The sequence below is a fragment of the Papio anubis genome, chromosome X (genome assembly GCF_008728515.1).
Source record: "Papio anubis isolate 15944 chromosome X, Panubis1.0, whole genome shotgun sequence".
In the NCBI taxonomy this organism is placed as follows: Eukaryota; Metazoa; Chordata; class Mammalia; order Primates; family Cercopithecidae; genus Papio; species Papio anubis.
The window spans coordinates 114,743,388-114,762,083 of NC_044996.1; the positions used below are offsets into that span (position 1 = coordinate 114,743,388).

General features: G+C 38.1%; 1 protein-coding gene across 18 annotated transcripts in view; it reads right to left on the minus strand.

Annotated features, from left to right (window-relative positions):
• Nucleotides 1-18,696, minus strand: part of GK (glycerol kinase) — a 78,681-nt gene that overhangs the window by 13,279 nt on the left and 46,706 nt on the right. For all 18 annotated transcript variants that reach the window (XM_031660448.1, XM_021933060.2, XM_021933063.2 and 15 more), the window contains 4 exons: nucleotides 18,627-18,662; nucleotides 18,165-18,232; nucleotides 10,874-10,916; nucleotides 10,343-10,423 (listed from right to left, as the gene is read on the minus strand). In XM_031660448.1, coding sequence (XP_031516308.1) covers nucleotides 10,343-10,423; nucleotides 10,874-10,916; nucleotides 18,165-18,232; nucleotides 18,627-18,662 — 228 coding nt within the window. The remainder of the gene's footprint in view (nucleotides 1-10,342; nucleotides 10,424-10,873; nucleotides 10,917-18,164; nucleotides 18,233-18,626; nucleotides 18,663-18,696) is intronic.

Here is an 18,696-nt window from a genome sequence, read left to right on the forward strand (position 1 = left end):
GGAGTGCAGTGGCCGGATCTCAGCTCACTGCAAGCTCCGCCTCCCGGGTTCACGCCATTCTCCTGCCTCAGCCTCCCGAGTAGCTGGGACTACAGGCGCCTGCCACCTCGCCCGGCTAAGTTTTTGTATTTTTAGTAGAGACGGGGTTTCACTGTGTTAGCCAGGATGGTCTCGACCTCCTGACCTCGTGATCCACCCGTCTCAGCCTCCCAAAGTGCTGGGATTACAGGCTTGAGCCACCGCGCCCGGCCTGTAATTTTTCTTTAAAACAAAATCACCTAGAGCTGTGGCAATAACGATAAAAACATATTTTAGAGTTGGATAAACTGGCTTTGAGTCCCAGTTCTAGTACCTAATTGCTGTGTAATCTTAGTAACTAATCTAAGTACTTTAGTAAGTTAATCTTAGTAAATTAAGTAACTTGCCTACGTTACTTAGGCTTTCTGAGCCTCCATTTCTTCACCTATAAAATGATGACTATGACAACACTTACCTAAACAAACTACTGTGAGGCTCAATATGAGAATATATGTGAAGGTTCTTACTAAATGTAAATATTGACTTCATTAATTTTTTAATGTTAAAGTATCAGCCAAACACCAGTGACTGATGAATAGATAAAACACAGTATGTCTATACAATGGAGTATTATCAGACTATGAAAGGAATGATGTCTTAATACATGCTACAACATGGATGAGCATTGAAAACATTATGCAAAGTGAAAGAAGCCAGGCACAGAAGACCATATATTGTATGATCCCATTCATATAAAATGTCCAGAACAGACAAATCCATAGAAAAAGAAAGTAGTGGTTGCCTGGGCTAGGGGATAGGGGGTGGTTATGGGGTTTCTTTCTGGGGTGGTGACAATGTTCTAAAGTTAGATAGTGGTGACGGTTGTAAAACTCTGTAAATATAGTATTACTATAAACCATTGAACTGTATACTTTAAAAGGGTAAATTGTGTGGAATATGAATTATATCTCAATAAAGCTATTATAAAAAAATCCTGACGGCAAAAAAAAAAAAAAAAAAGTACCAGCACAAACCACTAGGAATTCCAAGAAAATTTTTTTAGTTCTGATAGTTCATTCATATAGATTATTAATGTATATTACTTCCACAGAGTCACTCCAAACCAAATGTCAGGTGATATTAAATGTAGGGACCTGTCCCCATTTCTATTAACTGAATTACAAATGGTAATGCCTTCTTATTGTCAGTTGTCAAGATGCAAGTAAACTAGAGAATGAATATGCTGGCATATTCCATCATTCATAGCTTCTATGAGAAGTTACTATGTTACTGCAAACCTACAGAATGCCTGTATTCTGTTTATACGTTTACACATTTTTATATATGTAGACATACATACAGTACTCTGTATTACTACATACATAAAATGGCTTTTTAACCACAAAAAGTATTTGAGGAACAGATCTGACATAGCTGTGCAAATATGACAAGGCTTTAAAAATGGGACAAAAACAATTCAACAAATACCTTACAAGGGACTCTAACACAGCTCATTCCCTGCCTAAAAGAACTCGTTGTACTTATTAAGTTTGACACATTTACATATTTAGGTACTTAGAGGGATCATTCAAGAGAACTAAGTAAAATTTTGGTTTAAAGAGATTTGAGAACTTTACTCTCAAATTTCCTTTGGAAACAGACAATTCAGAGATAGCAGCTGCCAAATATTAGTAAATATGTAAGAGTTTCTAGACCAGTGCTGTCCAATAGAAATATAAAATGAGTCACATATGTAATTTACATTTTTGCCACATTAAAAAGGTAAAAGTAAGGTAAAATTAATATTTTATTTAACCCAGTGTATTAAAAAAATAATTTCAACATGAAATCAATATTAAATTATTGAGATTTTTTTTGTACTATCTTTGAAGTCTGGTATATACTTTACACTTAACAGCACATCTCAGTTAAGACTAGCCACATTTCCAGTGCTCAATAGCTGCATGTGGCCATGGCTGCCATGGGCAGTATAATTCTAGACCTAATTGAAAAACAAAAACAAAAACAGGTGGCCCTCCTCCTTATACTCTCAAAGACACTGCCCTTAAATGGCATCTAACAAGAAATGCATACATAATTGTTTTAGGCAAGTAGATTTAACTATGAATTTTTAGAAGCCACTGTGCTAGGAGTCTAGTAAAGTGATTTTGTGGCACAGCTGGTGGAACTTTATACTCTAGGAAACCACATGCTGATATACCTCATTTCCATTGAAAAAGATAGGATGTGACATGCTTACACCATATTTTTAAGAGGAAGCAATATGATTTTAGCAAAAGGAAAATCAAGGTTTTGATTAGAGGTAACTAGTTGAGAATCAGAGTATCATTTAGATTAAAACAAAAGAAAAAAAATACATAGTTACTGTTAAGGCTCCAGGAGATAATTGTTTTAAATTCTGTCATCAGGAATATACAGAAGTGACTAGTTTCAATATAACACAATAAAAGGTAGATAAAAACACTTATCTGAAAAAAGTAAATAATTTTGCTGTCAGGATATAATACATGGTATGATTTAGCTTTTAAAGAAATAAAAATGAGAGACACCTCTAAATTCACAAAAGACATGTGGTCTTCTGAATTCAGAGGCAGGAAATAAAATGGAAGATGGTTGGCCGGGAGCGGTGGCTCAAGCCTGTAATCCCAGCACTTTGGGAGACCGAGACGGGCAGATCACGAGGTCAGGAGATCGAGACCATCCTGGCTAACACGGTGAAACCCCGTCTCTACTAAAAAATACAAAAAACTAGCCGGGCAAGGTGGCGGGCACCTGTAGTCCCAGCTACTCGGGAGGCTGAGGCAGGAGAATGGCCTCAACCCGGGAGGCGGAGCTTGCAGTGAGCTGAGATCCAGCCACTGCACTCCAGCCAGGGCGACAGAGCTAGACTCCATCTCAAAAAAAAAAAAAAGGAAGATGGTATAATGCTTCAAAGTTGGACAGGAAAAGAGTATAGCAGCCAAAACCTAAAGTGATAAATAGAAGGTGACTGTCTATTTGTTATCAATTAAGTTGCCATAAGTTACATCCTAAGTATAAAGATCCAACACTTTAGTATATCATCTACAAATTTGAATCAGCCCTTGTTCTAGGTTATGACTCCCTGGAAAAGATGCATGCAAGCCTAACAGTTGTATACTAAGGGAGATGCAATGAAAGTGAGAGGGTGTAAAGAATAATGAATTAAATTATAACAGGGCAAGAGGAATAAATTATTTTAAAACTAGACACGTAGCCTGGAAAGTGAAAGGCTAAGAAATAAGCTATACGAAGATTGAATTAAAAATAATCAAGTAGATCTGATGTAATGTCATAGCAGGCAAACACATTTTTCTTCGAAAGCTCCTTGACATGAATGCCACTGCCACTAACAGTATAAAAATAAAGCAGGATATTTCAGGATGCAGTAGAATTGTAGCTTACAAGGCAATTAGGGTGAAAATTGGTGAGTATGAAGAAAAATCACGTAAAGTAAAGATTACCCTAAATTGCTTACAATCATCCATCAGGCATAGCAAACACAGTTTTGTGTATACTACAGTGCCATGTATCTGTAAATATATAATTTATAATGTAGTTAATTTGTATATATTATATTACAAATGCAGTGTCTAACTCTATAGCATTTTTAATTGCATAGAGAAAAGGAAGAGTTGAATTGGAGCAACATTATTTTTGAAATGTGACAGATTTCATTAATACTTCAGTAACAAGTTGGGGAACTACAATTAAAAGCATTTATTGCTCAGAAAGTATACTTTTCAAGAAAGAACATTGTAAAAGTTCATAAACAATGTTTATGTGCTTGTGGCAGATAGACTTTTAATTAAGGTGGCTCCCATGATCCCTGCCTCTTGATGTTCATACCCTTGCATAATCACCGCCTCTTGAGTGTGGTGATATCTGTGACTTTCTTCTACCCAACAGTACATGTCAAAAGTGATGGGATATGTGTGGTGATGTGTATGTGCTTCCATTACATGATTTACTGTGCCTGTCTTGCTGGATATATTCCCTCCCATCCTGACTTTAAGGAAGCAGACAACCACAAGGAACTGAATTTTGCCAATAACCTGAATGAACCTGGAAGCAGATTAAACCTCAGATGACAGAAGAGCCTCAGTCAACACCTTGACTGCAGCCCTGTGAGACTCCGAGCAGGGTACCGAGCTAAGCTGTGCCTGGATTCTGAACCCATGGGAACTGAGAAACAACACATGTGTTGTTTTAAGCCACTTAAGTTTGTGGTAATCTTGTTACACAGCAATAGATAATCTACTACATAGGTTTATACCTAAAATCGGGATTTAGCTCAAGAAGGATGAAAAACTCTAAAAAGGAAATCTTAATGCTATAATCGTTAAACCATACCAAAGAAAAAATAGGGGAAGAGACATTTAAAGAAACCAATAAGGCGATATAGGGAACCCTCTTTGAAGTTCATATTTAAAAAGAAAAAAAATGGCCTAACATAGGATTCTGTATTTAAACAATATTTAATGGGTACGTATTATCTGCCAGCCTGCTGGGACAGAGTGGTAAACAAGATAGACAAGTACCCTGGCCTCGGGAAATCTATATTCTAGTGACAAAACACAGAACATGGAAGTCTCAAGTCATAAGCTCAAGTTCATAATCACATTAAAAGTTCCCAAAAGGATTTTTGTGTTGTGAAACAGTATTTGGAAAAAGAAGGGGAACAAGGATGCCAGAGGGAAGGCAGAACCATTCAGTGGCTCTATTTTGCTCCAGTCTCTTCCACTACTGAGAAATATTTTCCAACTAGAAAGGGTGGGACAAATTTAACCAGTTTAATATGAGTTTAATGTCACAGAACAACTTAAGGATCATGAACACCAATTTCTTTTTACAAATATTGAAAATGAGAATTTAGAGGTGTTAAAATGTCAGGCCTTAGTATCACCTGCCAGGGGCTTCAGAGAGAGAAAAAGAGTTCTCTTGGTGATGAAAAAGAAGATGCAGATGCTTACATGAGCAGAAATAATGAGTTTGTACTTCAAAAATCCCCTTTGTTCTAACCACAGAGGATAACAGACACTATATAAAAGAGAAAACTGAAACAACATGCTGACTCAAATACAGAATAACATCTATGTGGACAGACACGGAAACACTTAACCAAACAGGACTGAAGCCACGAGCATGATGGCTTCTGATTTATTTTTCTATATGTGTCAGGGAGTAGGAGTGGTGGCTGGGAACTGGTTCCTCCAGAAGAAAGGGGTCCAAAATGTTTTGTGTAAGACAGGGAATAGAAAGAATCAGGCTCAATGCTTGAAGCCAGGGGCTAGGTGGCGCTCTCTTACTTGTGTAGGAATGTTAGAAAAATAAGCAAGTGTGTATTTGCTGACTGAGGCTATATGGCTTAATGGAAGACAAGGCTGGAAGTGACAATTCTAAATTATATGAAGAACTCTTGTATTAAGAAATCCAACAAGGCCGGGTGCGGTGGCTCACGCCTGTAATCCCAGCACTTTGGGAGGCCGAGGCGGGCGGATCACGAGGTCATGAGGTCGAGACCATCCTGGTTAACACGGCGAAACCCCATCTCTACTAAAAATACAAAAAATTAGCCGGGTGTGGTGGCGGGCGCGTGTAGTCCCAGCTGAGGGAGGAGAATGGCATGAACCCGGGAGGCGGAGCTTGCAGTGAGCCGAGATGGGGCCACTGCATTCCAGCCTGGGCGACAGAGCAAGACTCCGTCTCAAAAAAAAAAAGAAAGAAAGAAATCCAACAAACTTAATAGCTGGACTAGAGTTCATTCTGGCCTAACACAGATTTTAAAATACGTATGCTTTAAGTATTCGGAGATAAATTAGGAAATGAGTTCCATTTTAAAAACAAACAAACATGAAATTAAGAATCAAAATAAAAACAGAGAACTGAAACAAAATCAGGTGGATGTGAAAAATAACCAAATAAAAACTATAGAAATGAAAATATTAAATAAGATGAAAAATGTAATAGATGGGGTAAACTCTAGACTAGATAGAGATGATGAGTAAATTAGCACTCCCCCACATTGCTGGTAGGAGTGTAACTTGCCACATCTACTGCGAAAAATGGTTTGCATTATCTACTCAAAGTGAAGACACACATAATCTATGGCCTAGAAATTCTACTCCTACAGAAAGGTGAATATATTTACATCAGGAGGCATATACAAAAATGTTCATAGCAGCATTTTTCATAATAGCCAAATACTGAAAACCACTCGAATATCATCAACAGCTGAATAAATACTGAAGTTCAATAATTTCATATAGCAATAAGAAGGAATGAAAAAAACAGCTATGTATAATACTGTGGATGAATCTCACAAACATAATGTTGACTGAAAGAAGCCAGATCAAAAAATACAAAAAAAATATATACTAAGTGACTGAGATACGCATGCACATGCTCTCTCTCTCCTCTTTTATATTTTTAATATATCAAATATTAAACACATGCAAAACTAAACTCTGGTGTTCAGGGCTGCACATTTAAGTGTTGGAACTACAAAGAAAAGCAAGGAAGTGATTATGATAAAAGTCAGGCTGATGTTTATCTCAGGGAGAGGGAGGAAGTTGTGATCAGGGGCAAATAGAGGTTCTTGGGATTGGCAGCGTTCTAGGAACAAGTTACATGAGACTTTATAGTAATTTTTCGAGTTGTACATTGATATTTAATGCATTTTTCTGTATGTGCCTTATATTTCACAATACAAAAAAGGCTTTTATGTTTTGTCTTGTTTGTTTTAAAGAGAGAACTTGGAAATGGAAGGTAGATACTGAGAAACTCACCAGGGACGCAGCACAGAGAAACAAAGAGATTAAAAAATTACAAAAGGGCAGTTAAGAGACATGGATGATGGGTTGAAAGGTTCCAATATTCATCCAATAGCAACTCCAGAAGAGGATGGAGGTAATGGTAGAGGAGCAATATTTGAAGAGATAATTGCTGAGAACTTTCCAGATCTGAAGACAGACTTGGATCCAAGTACCTAACAGGATAAATAAAAATAAATCCAAACCCAGGCATATCATAGTAAAACTATAGAACATCAATGATAAAGAGATAATGTTAGAAACTCCCAGACAATAAACCAGATTATCTACAAATGAACCACATATTAACAGCAGAGGTCTCATCAGCATTGAAAATGGCCAGAAGGGATGTGGGAAAAACAATTAATATAGGCTTTTATACTAATCCTCAGAGTGAGGGCAAAATAAAGACAAACCTAAAAAGAATAGGCTTACTATCCCACACTATTACTAAAAGAAATATAGAAGGATGCCCCTCAGCAAAAAAAAAGAAGAAAAAAAAAAGTAGATGGGAATAAAAAAGGTATGAGACGAAAGAAATGATACTGGACACAGAAAACTAAGAAAAATAAGTCAATAAATATGATTTATTGTGGACTGCAAAGTAAACAATAGTAATTATTGCATGTTGAACAAAATGGGGGAAATGAAAGCTTTAAACAAAATAACACGATTGGTGATGAAGGAGGTAGAATAAAATATTAGAGGTCCTCATCATGGTTGGGAGATTAAAAATATCAAACAATGACATACACGCTTAGAAAAATATATGGTTAAACAATGTCTTAAAAATCTAAGGGTATACACAAAAGAAAAAAAAAATCACCAAAATAAAAACATAGAAATACTTCTTATTCCTCCCAAATCAGCAGAGGAAGAATGAAAAAAGACTAAAAGACTGAAGATGGGTAGCTATAGTCTCAGGTTTTAAAGAGCATAAAGATTAAAATGTTCCTATCTCCAACTTCTAAGCCTAATAACAGTCGATCAAATGAAAGACAATATTATTAAATATATACTTCGTAAGCATTTACAAAAAAAGGAATTAGTATGACCAAGTGAAATTAGCATGAGTTTACTGATAAAAAGTCTTACCAATCTAGCATTATTCCCCACCCTTGTTTTTTGGTTTGGTTTAATTTAATTTTTTTAAATGTTTGTTAATTGTAAAAAAAAAAAGGTAAGAAAACATAAAGAAAAAAATTCTAACTACACCGTTAACATTAGTATGCGTATGTGTGCTGTTGTTGTTGCTGAGACTGCTAGGTTAGCAGATGAAGGAAAGGACATAAGCTAGATGCAGGGACAACAACACTGGGCTTGGTAGACTGGAGCCCAGAACTTCCAGACTCACAAGGAAGGAAATGGTACAGCAGGGTGGCCTAGGCATCAAGGTTTTGATGTCCAAGCATCTGGATGTGCATCCTGGATCTGCTACTTACTGTTGTCAAAAGTTACTTGGCCAAGGGAGTCCAGTTTCACTTTTCTAATCTCAGTTTCCTCACGTGTAAAACATGGGGATAGGAGGGTGTAACTAAGTATATTGTCATATGATCTAGTGTCTCTCTCAGCTTTTACAATTCTAAGCATCTAAAAGCATTACATAAATTGAAACAAAATCATAAAGCATATGCCTGTTAAATCTCTAGATGAGACAAAACTGAAAGAGTAACAGTAAAGAATGAAAACGAATTCAGACTATATAGGAATAGGCTAAAATCACTATTATGAAATTAAACAGGAAGAAACAAAGACCTGAATTTAGATTTAACCAAAAAACTACACAAATATAGAACGAAGCAGACTTGGTTTGACAATGATTCATTTGAAAACAAGCTAGGTTTTTTAGCATATGCTCCCAGGGCCAATAATATGAAGGGGTTATTAGTCTAAATTAATGAACTCTCAGGCTAGAAAAGCAAAAGTAGTGCTTATGGTAGGAGAGGCACAAATCACCCTATTGATTGAGTACAGGTCAGATTAGATGTAGAATATTATATTCCATTCTGGACGACATGAATTGCAATGCACCCAATGAAGGGAGCTCAGAACTATAAAGCATCCATAAACCATGTGAGATCAAGGCATTGGGTCAGTTTACCCTGGAGGAGGAAGACCCAGAGAAACTGACTGCAGCCTCTAATGTTGGAACGCTTTTGACAACCAATGCAGGTCCAATGCTAGAGGTGTTATTAAGAAGCAACTTTGGGTGCTGTCTTCAGATAGAAGCTGGATGGCTACTGGTAAAGGACTGGTAAAGGAGACAGGAGAAGGCTTTTCATATTGGGAGGGGAGTTAAGACCCAGTGACCCCTGTCCCTGAGGCCTGTCCCAGGTCAAAGGCACCTGTAATTCTAAAGCACTAATTGTCTCCTATGCAAGAAGAAAAAAGGCAGAATCATATTCTTCTTATCATATTATAGGTAACACTTATCAAGTGCATATTTTATGTGCCTATTGTTGTGCTATGCACTCTCCACAGATGGAAAGTAGAAAGGGAGAGGGCTTGTAGGATTTTAAGTTCTGAGAAGTGTTAAGATACCTTTAATATACAGACTAAGTTTTCACAAATGCTTCCATCCATAGAAAAGGAGCTGGGGCAGATATTATAGTGTTTATGGGTTGGGGAAGGGAGAAAAATAGAAATAAACTAATATTCTTCATGTGCTAGGCATAATGACTAATAAAATGTTTTAACTCTAACTAGAAGTCTTTAACTTGTGACCAAATTATTATCAGACACTCCAAAAATGAGCCTCAATAAGTTTGCAGATCACGTGTATACTTGTGCATTATAAGGTAGCCATTTCAAAATTAATTATATAGAAACGCTTATAAGAAATGTATCTAATTTTACAAAAAGAATACTATTTCTTTGACTTTATAAATAAACGTTTCTAACACAAACTTACCATATCCTACAGGCTTAGGCTGGCATATTCCTACTATAACATACAAACATGTTTGAAACAAATGTTTCCAGTGATAAGTGGCATAAATCTCCTCACTTTCTTTTCTATATCAAAATGTTACACAAAATTTATTTTTATGAGGAGACAAGTGAAAAGAGTTATTCTGCTTTTTTGTGCCCAGGGTTCTCTTTGGAACACTGGAGCATTTTATTTATAAAAACAAAGAATTTTCAAGATGAAAGAAATGTTAGCACGTTAATCCAATTAAACTTTAGAGATTGAAAAAAAAAAAAAAACCTTACATTGTAGAGCTGTCAAGTAATATGCCTAAGGTGACACAATTAATTGGCATAAGAACTGAGGAACCAATCTAATCAAGGTCTCCTGTGAGTCCTGACACCCAGGTCAGTCTCAGGTTCCTTCAACTCAATCAAATGCCAAGAAAGCAGAACTTTTTGAGTCTTCTGTATTAAGATTTACCAGAAAAGTGTTAGAAAACACTGTAATTTTTATTAGCTTTGAATGTTTGTCATATTATCCATATTGATTAAAAAGAACTTACTTCCAAAGCATAATATACTGGTTTGTCTCTGCCAAGTTTGTAAGCCACTGTGGTGAGAAGGCCATGATCAGAAAATACACACTGTAGGAAAGAAAAAAAAAAAAAAGATTTCAGTAGTGGAAAATGAAAAGATAACATGAGAACATTTTTTTAAAGTTATAATAACATAGGTACAAAATAATGCAATCAATAAACCAATTTTAAAAAATAGTCAAAATGATCAGAATTAAGAACACATTTCAGCTGTATAAAAAGTTTATTCCTTGTTTCAAATTAGATTTGCATTAAGAATTTGATGAGGTCTCAGTCTAGATTTCCCACCAACACAATTAAAAACACACATATAAAATTCAAAAAGCCTAAAATGGTTCTTATTAGAACCATTCAAATTTTGTATTGAGCTCTAAATTAAACCCTGATAAAGATTAAGTAAAAGCTAAAGACTAAAAGTAATTTAATAGCAAATTATGTTCAAGCATTATTTATATGAACTTAAAGACTTTTATCAATTTTTTAATTTAAAGAACCAACCTTATGGCCTGTATTACATAGTAAGAAACATCCTGTTCCATACCTAGAGTTGAAGGGAGAATGAATAGTAAGACAATTTTATTGAAAGCAAATAATGAAACATTAATAATACAAATGATCAAAACTGACATATAATTTAGTCCAAAAAAGTCATTATATTATGGTTTTATAAAAGTTCCTAAAGTTAACAAAAATCATATATCTTCATGGAATGTTTTAGAAATCAGCCTAGAAGAAAATGTACTTAGAGCAATCTTTTTTTTTTTTTTTTTGAGATGGAGTCTCGCTCTGTTGCCCAGGCTGGAGTGCAGTTGCACAATCTTGGCTCATTGCAACCTCCGCCTTCCGAGTTCAAGCGATTCTCCTGCCTCAGCCTCCCAAGCAGCTGGGACTACAGGCATGTGTCACCACGCCCAGCTAATTTTTTCTATTTTTAGTAGAGACGGGGTTTCACCGTGTTAGTCACGATGGTCTTGATCTCCTGATCTCGTGATCCACCCCCCTCGGCCTCCCAAAGTGCTGGGATTACAGATGTAAGCCACTGTGCCTGGCCAGTGCAATCTTAATAGAAAAATGCAGATACAGTATTTAGTGTTTAGTCAGTCCTAGGCCAGGGCTGTGTTTATAAAATACCATTGAATTACAATAAATTCTAAGTTCTGTCATAGTATGTTACTACTAATCCATGTGGAGTGAAGCATCATAACTGACAGCCAGCTTAGCTCTATCATTAATACAGTCATAAACCGAGAAACACCACTATCTTCAGGCAGCGTAGGGAGGCTGGATACAGAGTGTGGGAGGGTGTAGTTGGAAAGCTAGGACAAGAGTGGCATGGAAGGGAAGGCAATTTAAGGTCTACCTTTGATAATCAGAGCCAGAATGTAACATGGCTGTTACAGAAGAACTAAATTTATTTTGTGGCAGCCTTATCAATATAAACTTTGGACTGTGCAGCAAGTCTGGCCCTTGGACATTAATAGGTAGTTTTGACTTGTGCCAGGCAGATAAGTGGCCCAAAGTGATACCAATAAGAGTCACAGAGGAACAGTTAAGCTGAGTTGGGGTAACAAGGTTGCTACAGTCACCCTTGCTTAGCTCTGCCCAAGCTGGGCATTCCCTCCCCGTGGGCCTTGCTGCTATGCCCTGCACCACCAGGGTTCTGACTGTGTTGGTGACATTCCAGCAATTGAAAGATGGGACAGCACTCAGTCCAGGAGCTGGCAGAAGGATCCCAGAAGAAGCTACTACCAGTCAGCACTAATTCAAAAGATCCCGTCAGCTGCATTTTGATTGTGCAACAAACACAAAACCAAGGGAAATTGTTTTCTGACATTTTTCCAGGTACCATTGTTCTGAATAAGGATTAGCCTAGGATAGTCTATATCCTCTCATCCAAATATATTCTTGGCCTGCTTCATGAGCAGGTGACAAATTCAAGGAGCATGGGACTGATATCTAATTTTGTAAAGACACTTGTCAAATAACACTAGGTACAGGTAACACATTTACAAACTAAAACACAAAATCACTATACCGTTTTATTGCCACACACTGAAAAAGCTATATATTTCAAGTTAATCTACTGTGATAAATACTCATAAAAATGGAGGTTAATTATCTATTTCATGCTTTTTAAAGGAGAACTCTGTACCAATTTAGCATCCATATAAACACTATACTGAACAGTTGCATATGTGTCTTAGTGCAAAATTGATGAGAAGACTCAAGGCATTTAATAAAAGTGAATTCTTAAGTGAGTATACTTAATAAGCAATTAATGAGTATTAGCAAATATGAAGAGACTTCCTTGCTATATTTAGGCCACAGCTTTTAAAGCAGTACACATGCAAGTATTTTCCTCTTAAATTTTATTGTTCTTTCTTCCCAGTCATCAAGCACATATGGAGCTTTCAGCATTTACGTGATCTACCTCGCCTTCTTCACTGTACATTGTACTCATAGAACACTGTACTTTGTTCAAACATCCCAGAAAGATGTCTCACTTGGCCGGGCGCGGTGGCTCAAGCCTGTAATCCCAGCACTTTGGGAGGCCGAGACGGGCGGATCACAAGGTCAGGAGATCGAGACCATCCTGGCTAACACGGTGAAACCCCGTCTCTACTAAAAAATACAAAAAACTAGCCGGGCGCAGTGGCGGGCGCCTGTAGTGCCAGCTACTCGGGAGGCTGAGGCAGGAGAATGGCGTGAACCCGGGAGGCGGAGCTTGCAGTGAGCTGAGATCCGGCCACTGCACTCCAGCCTGGGCGGCAGAGCGAGACTCCGTCTCAAAAAAAAAAAAAAAAAAAAAAGATGTCTCACTTTTCCAGCTTCTGCAAAGGTAAAGGTTGCTTGCTCTCCTTCATGACTATCAGATCAGGACTGAGCAGCCCAAAGAGGTGTGACAAAGATGGCACACAGGGGCAAGGGGTTGACCCTGGAGGAAGCTATGACGGAGGTAAAAACTTTGTCACACTCAATCAGCACTCCTGGATAAATGAGACAGCTATCTTAGGTGCTCTTTCAGAAAAATAAAATTTAATGTTCAAATAATCAATTTTTTTTAACATTCTAGAAAAATTGGAAAATACAGCTAAGCTGAAAGAAAAATTAGAATCATCCATAATTTCTTCCCCCACTCTGAAACAGAGATGGGCTTTTCATTGAATTCTGAGTGGACTGTCATTTTCTCTCTGCTGAGGTTGGGAGAAATTAACTAAATTTTCAATCCCAGTCTCTCTAACCTCTTATTTGGTCTTGCCCATCACTTATACCCCATTTATTTTACAACTTTCATCTGTTCTCTGCTCAGACTCCAAAGAAACATTCTCTGATCTTACCATAACTTACAAAGAAAATCAAACAAAATTCCCAAAATGTTACATAATCCTGTTAACCTCACAAACTATGTCCTTCTCTCACCATTCCTAGATGGTTGTATTTTTGCAAAGCACATATCTTCGATTTCCTACCTGCTTACATCTCTTTTGACCATTTGCAATCAGGCTTCTATCTTGAGCATTCTAGTAAAACTTCACTCTTGAAAGTCACCAAATGGCCAGGCATGGTGGCTCACACCTGTAATCCCAGCACTTTGGGAGGCCAAGGTGGGCAGATCACAAGGTCAAGAGATCAAGACCATCCTGGCCAACATGGTGAAACCCCGTCTCTATTAAAAATACAAAAATTAGCTGGGTGTAGTGGCGTGCACCTGTAGTCCTAGCTACTTGGGAGGCTGAGGCAGGAGAATCACTTGAACCTGGGAGGCCGAAGTTGCAGTGAGCCGAGATCACGCCACTGCACTCCAGCCTGGTGACAGAGCGAGACTCCATCTCAAAAAAAAAAAAAAAAAAGTCACCAAATGAAGACCTAATTTCTATGTATAATGGTCCATTCTTGGTACTCAGCCTCTATGACCTCTTAATGTTTTGTGCTACTGACCATGCCTCCCTCATAAATATCTCCACCCTGGATTTCCACACTAATGAATAACTTCAGGCTAGGTGCAGTGGCTCATGCCTATAATCCCAGTAGTTTGGAAGGCTGAGGCAGGAGGATTGCTTGAGCCCAGGAAGTTGACACAACCTAGGCAATATAGTAAGACCCCATCTCTACAAAAAATTTAAAAATTAGCTAAGTGTGGTGGCATACACCTGTAGTACCAGCTACTCAGGAGGCTGAGGGGGAGAGGATTACTTGAGCCCAGGAGGTCAAGCCTGCAGTACGCTGAGATCTCACTATTGCACTCCAGCCTAGGTGACAGAGTGAGACCCTATCTTATATATATATATAAGATATATATATAATTTGTAATCTATATATAATCTATATATAGATATCTATAGATATCTATAGATAGATAGATATCTATAGATATCTAGATATATATAACAAAGATAGATATAACAAAGATAGATATAGATATAACAAAGATAGATATAGATATATATAACAAAAAATGAATAACTGCATTGTTTTTCTGACTTCTCTATCCCAGTGCCTGCTACTTCTACTTATGTAAATATCTTCTCTACTTGTGTATTTTTTCTTGGTAATTTCTTCTACTTCTACTGCTTCAAAATCCCCTCTATCTAGGGAAATAGGGAAATTCCAAATTTTCCATCATTTTTTTTTTGAGGCAGTCTCACTTTGTCACCCAGGTTGGAATGCAGTGATGCAATCTCAGCTCACTGCAGCCTCTGCCTCCCAGGTTCAAGCAATTCTCATGCCTCAGCCTTCTGAGTAGCTGGGATTACAAGCACTTGCCACCACACCCAGCTAATTTTTGTATTTTTAGTAGAGACGGGGTTCTGCCATGATGGCCAGTCTGGTCTCAAACTCCTCACCTCAAGTGATCCACCTGCCTCTTGGCCTCCCAAAGTGCTGGAATTACAGGTATGAGCCACTGCGCCTAGCCAAAAATTTCTATTTCTATACAGAACTTATTCCACATTTCCAAATGTGTGCAACATACAGTGTGCCAGCACCACAAACATGCTCTGAACAGAAATTCTTCTACTCAGACCCTTTCCACTTTGGCTAAGCCTAACCACAGGGTCCACGTACCTAGATGACATACCTACTTCCCCTCCCTTTCTCCTCTACAGTGCCATGCACATTCACTCATGGCCTCCCTCTGTCTCCATCCTTCTGAGCCCATGTGCTCATTACCAGGACACTACAGTGGCTTCCTCCATGGCGTCTTGACCTCTAGTCTTTCCTCACTTTCACCCAAGACTGCTACTGACAACTCCAGTCATCTCTGAACACCAGCTCATAAGCCTTCAAAAGTTTCCTACTGCCTATCAAGAAAAGCTCCTTAGCCTGAAATATCAGGCTTCACAACATGATCCTAGCTTTATATTTTTTGTCACTTCCCTACTCTAATGTTCTCTATATTCTCTAAACAAAGTCTTCTATTTCCCCATACGTATCTTTGTTCCATGTTCCCTGTACCCTCCAATACTGCTCATTTTTCAAAGCATCTCATTACTAAGATAATCTTTTGTAATTTTTATTTCCTCCCATTGAAACCCAACAGCTTTGCTTCAAAGTTTCTCATGGCACATAAGTTCTGATTTATACATGATTAACTGCATATTTGTGTTCTTTTCCCTCAGGGAGATAAATATGAGATCAAAGATCTTATAATTTGTTATTTCCCTCTTCCAATCTGTAGTAGCTGCAGAGGTACTCAAACAAGTCCTCCCTAACTTAAATTCATCACTTAAGGACTTGGCTGATAATGCTAGCGGGGAGGGGAGTAAAGAGAAGAGGAAAAGCAGGCTACTGTATTTGGTACCTACCATATGCTACATACAGTCATCCCTTGGTATCTGGGGCGGATGGCATTGATTGGTTCCAGGGTCCCCTACCGCCCCAACAGATACTAAAATCCAAGGATGTTCAAGTACTGTGGATAAAATTGTGTCTATTTGCATGTAACCTACATACATCCTTCTCTTGCATGTTTTAAATCATTTCTAGATTATTTATAATACCTAACACAATGTAAATGCTGTGTAAATAGTTGTTATACTGTATTTTAAAATTTGTATTTTTCTGTTGTATTGTTATTTTTTATGGGTTTTTTTCCTGAATATTTTTAATCCACAGATATGGAACCTGCAGATACAGAGGGCTGATTGTACCATGCTAGGCACCTAAAATATAGATAACATTTGATTTACTAGCAATAGCATTCCTGGCAGAGGAGGAAAGAAAGAGAAAAATAACCTAGTTTTCTACCTTATTTCTCTTGACTCTTGATTCAGCTGCCTGGAACCCAGATTCCAAGAATGTTTCCAGACTCAGGCTGACTCAAATGCTCTTGGTCATGTAATCTCAGATTACCATGACCTGCAAAGAATTCCCACATCCCTCCTCCTCAAAAACTTCTCACACAGGCCGGGCGCGGTGGCTCAAGCCTGTAATCCCAGCACTTTGGGAGGCTGAGACAGGCGGATCACGAGGTCAGGAGATCGAGACCATCCTGGCTAACACAGTGAAACCCCGTCTCTACTAAAAAAAATACAAAAAACTAGCCGGGCGTGGTGGTGGGCGCCTGTAGTCCCAGCTACTCGGGAGGTTGAGGCAGGAGAATGGCGTAAACCCGGGAGGCGGAGCTTGCAGTGAGCCGAGATCACGCCACTACACTCCAGCCTGGGCGACAGAGCCAGACTCCGTCTCAACAACAACAGAAAAATTCTCACACAAATAATGTCACACTCTTACATGAGAACCGCTGACCCTGCTAGATTACAAGAACGTTTAATCTAGAAATGTTACATATTCCATTATTCACAAAGGAAGAACTTAACCACTGAAGTTAAAATCGATGAGATAATTAGGAAATCCTCAAGAAGAGAACAATTAAATGTAGCCTCTTGCCAGTCGTATAGAAATCTTTTCCATACAGGAGGTAGTATAGTACACAGGTTAAGAACCCTGGCTAAGGAATGAGATGGATCTGGGTGCAAATATTACATCTCCCACTTACTGGTTGTATGCTGTTGCATAAATTATTTTCTTTAATTATCAGTTTCCTGATGTATAAAATGGGAATAATAGGATCTATATGTGGATTAAATGATATCATGTGTTTAAAGCACATGAAACATTATAGGTAACACAATAGCCATTGGCTGAGCTTGTGTTATAATTGTCACTATCATTTCAGCTTTTGAGGCATATTCATTTTTGTTCATGAATACATATACTTGGCAGGTAGCTTTTTTAATATTTAAAAGATTACGTTGGCCAGGAGCGGTGGCTCATACCTGTAATCCCAGCACTTTGGGCCACGCCTTCTGAGTCTGAAGCTGGCACTTCCTTTCTGTTCCACCAATCACTATACTTATTTGAAGGTAATATTATTTATTTATTTTTTTATTTTTATTTTTATTTTCTTGAGACGGAGTTTCGCTCTTGTTGCCCAGGCTGAAGTACGATAGCGCGATCTCGGCTCACTGCAACCTCCACCTCCCGAGTTCAAGCGATTCTCCTGCCTCAGCCTCCTGAGTAGCTGGGATTACAGGCATGTGCCACCACGCCCGGCTAATTTTGTACTTTTAGTAGAGACGGGGTTTCTCCATGTTGGTCAGGCTGGTCTTGAACTCCCGACATCAGGTGATCCACCTGCCTTGGCTACCCAAAGTGCTGGGATTACAGGCGTGAGCCACCGTGCCCGGCCTACAAATTAAGGTCTTTATAAGATCCATATTCCTTATTCAAAGCACCAAGTAGAAAAAACAAAACAGTACTGGTTTTTAAGTCTGTTTCTTAAACTCACGTATTTTTGGCTTGTCCAATCTGGAAGCACATTTGTCCCACCAATGCAGCAGACTGGTCCCCTAAACACTGAAAGTACAAATGACAATAAAGAACACTGACTAATACAATAGTATTAATTTCCTTTTTAGAAGAGCCATAGGATTTATTTTTCATTTTTTATTTATCAAAGAATGAACTGTCTACATTACTTTGAATTTTCTCCATTTGGCCATTTTCCCCATTTGGTAATACCATTTGTTAATACATAAGAGAATAGGTATGGGAAGGGAGAGTTAAAATTAATTTATTCAAAAGATTCTCAATGGCCTACAGTATGTCACATAAGAACAGGAATTAGCCAATTTTGTGACTTTCACTTGTTTTCCCTAGTTTAAAAAGGGGCAGACTGATGAACTAAGAGGAGGAAAGCCTTGACATGGAAAAGGGTGGGGATGGGAAGATACTTGGTGATGAAACTTACCCCAGATATTGGCACACCTTCCAAGGCCCCAGCTTTCTAATAAAATTTAAAAAAAGGATTATGAATAGTC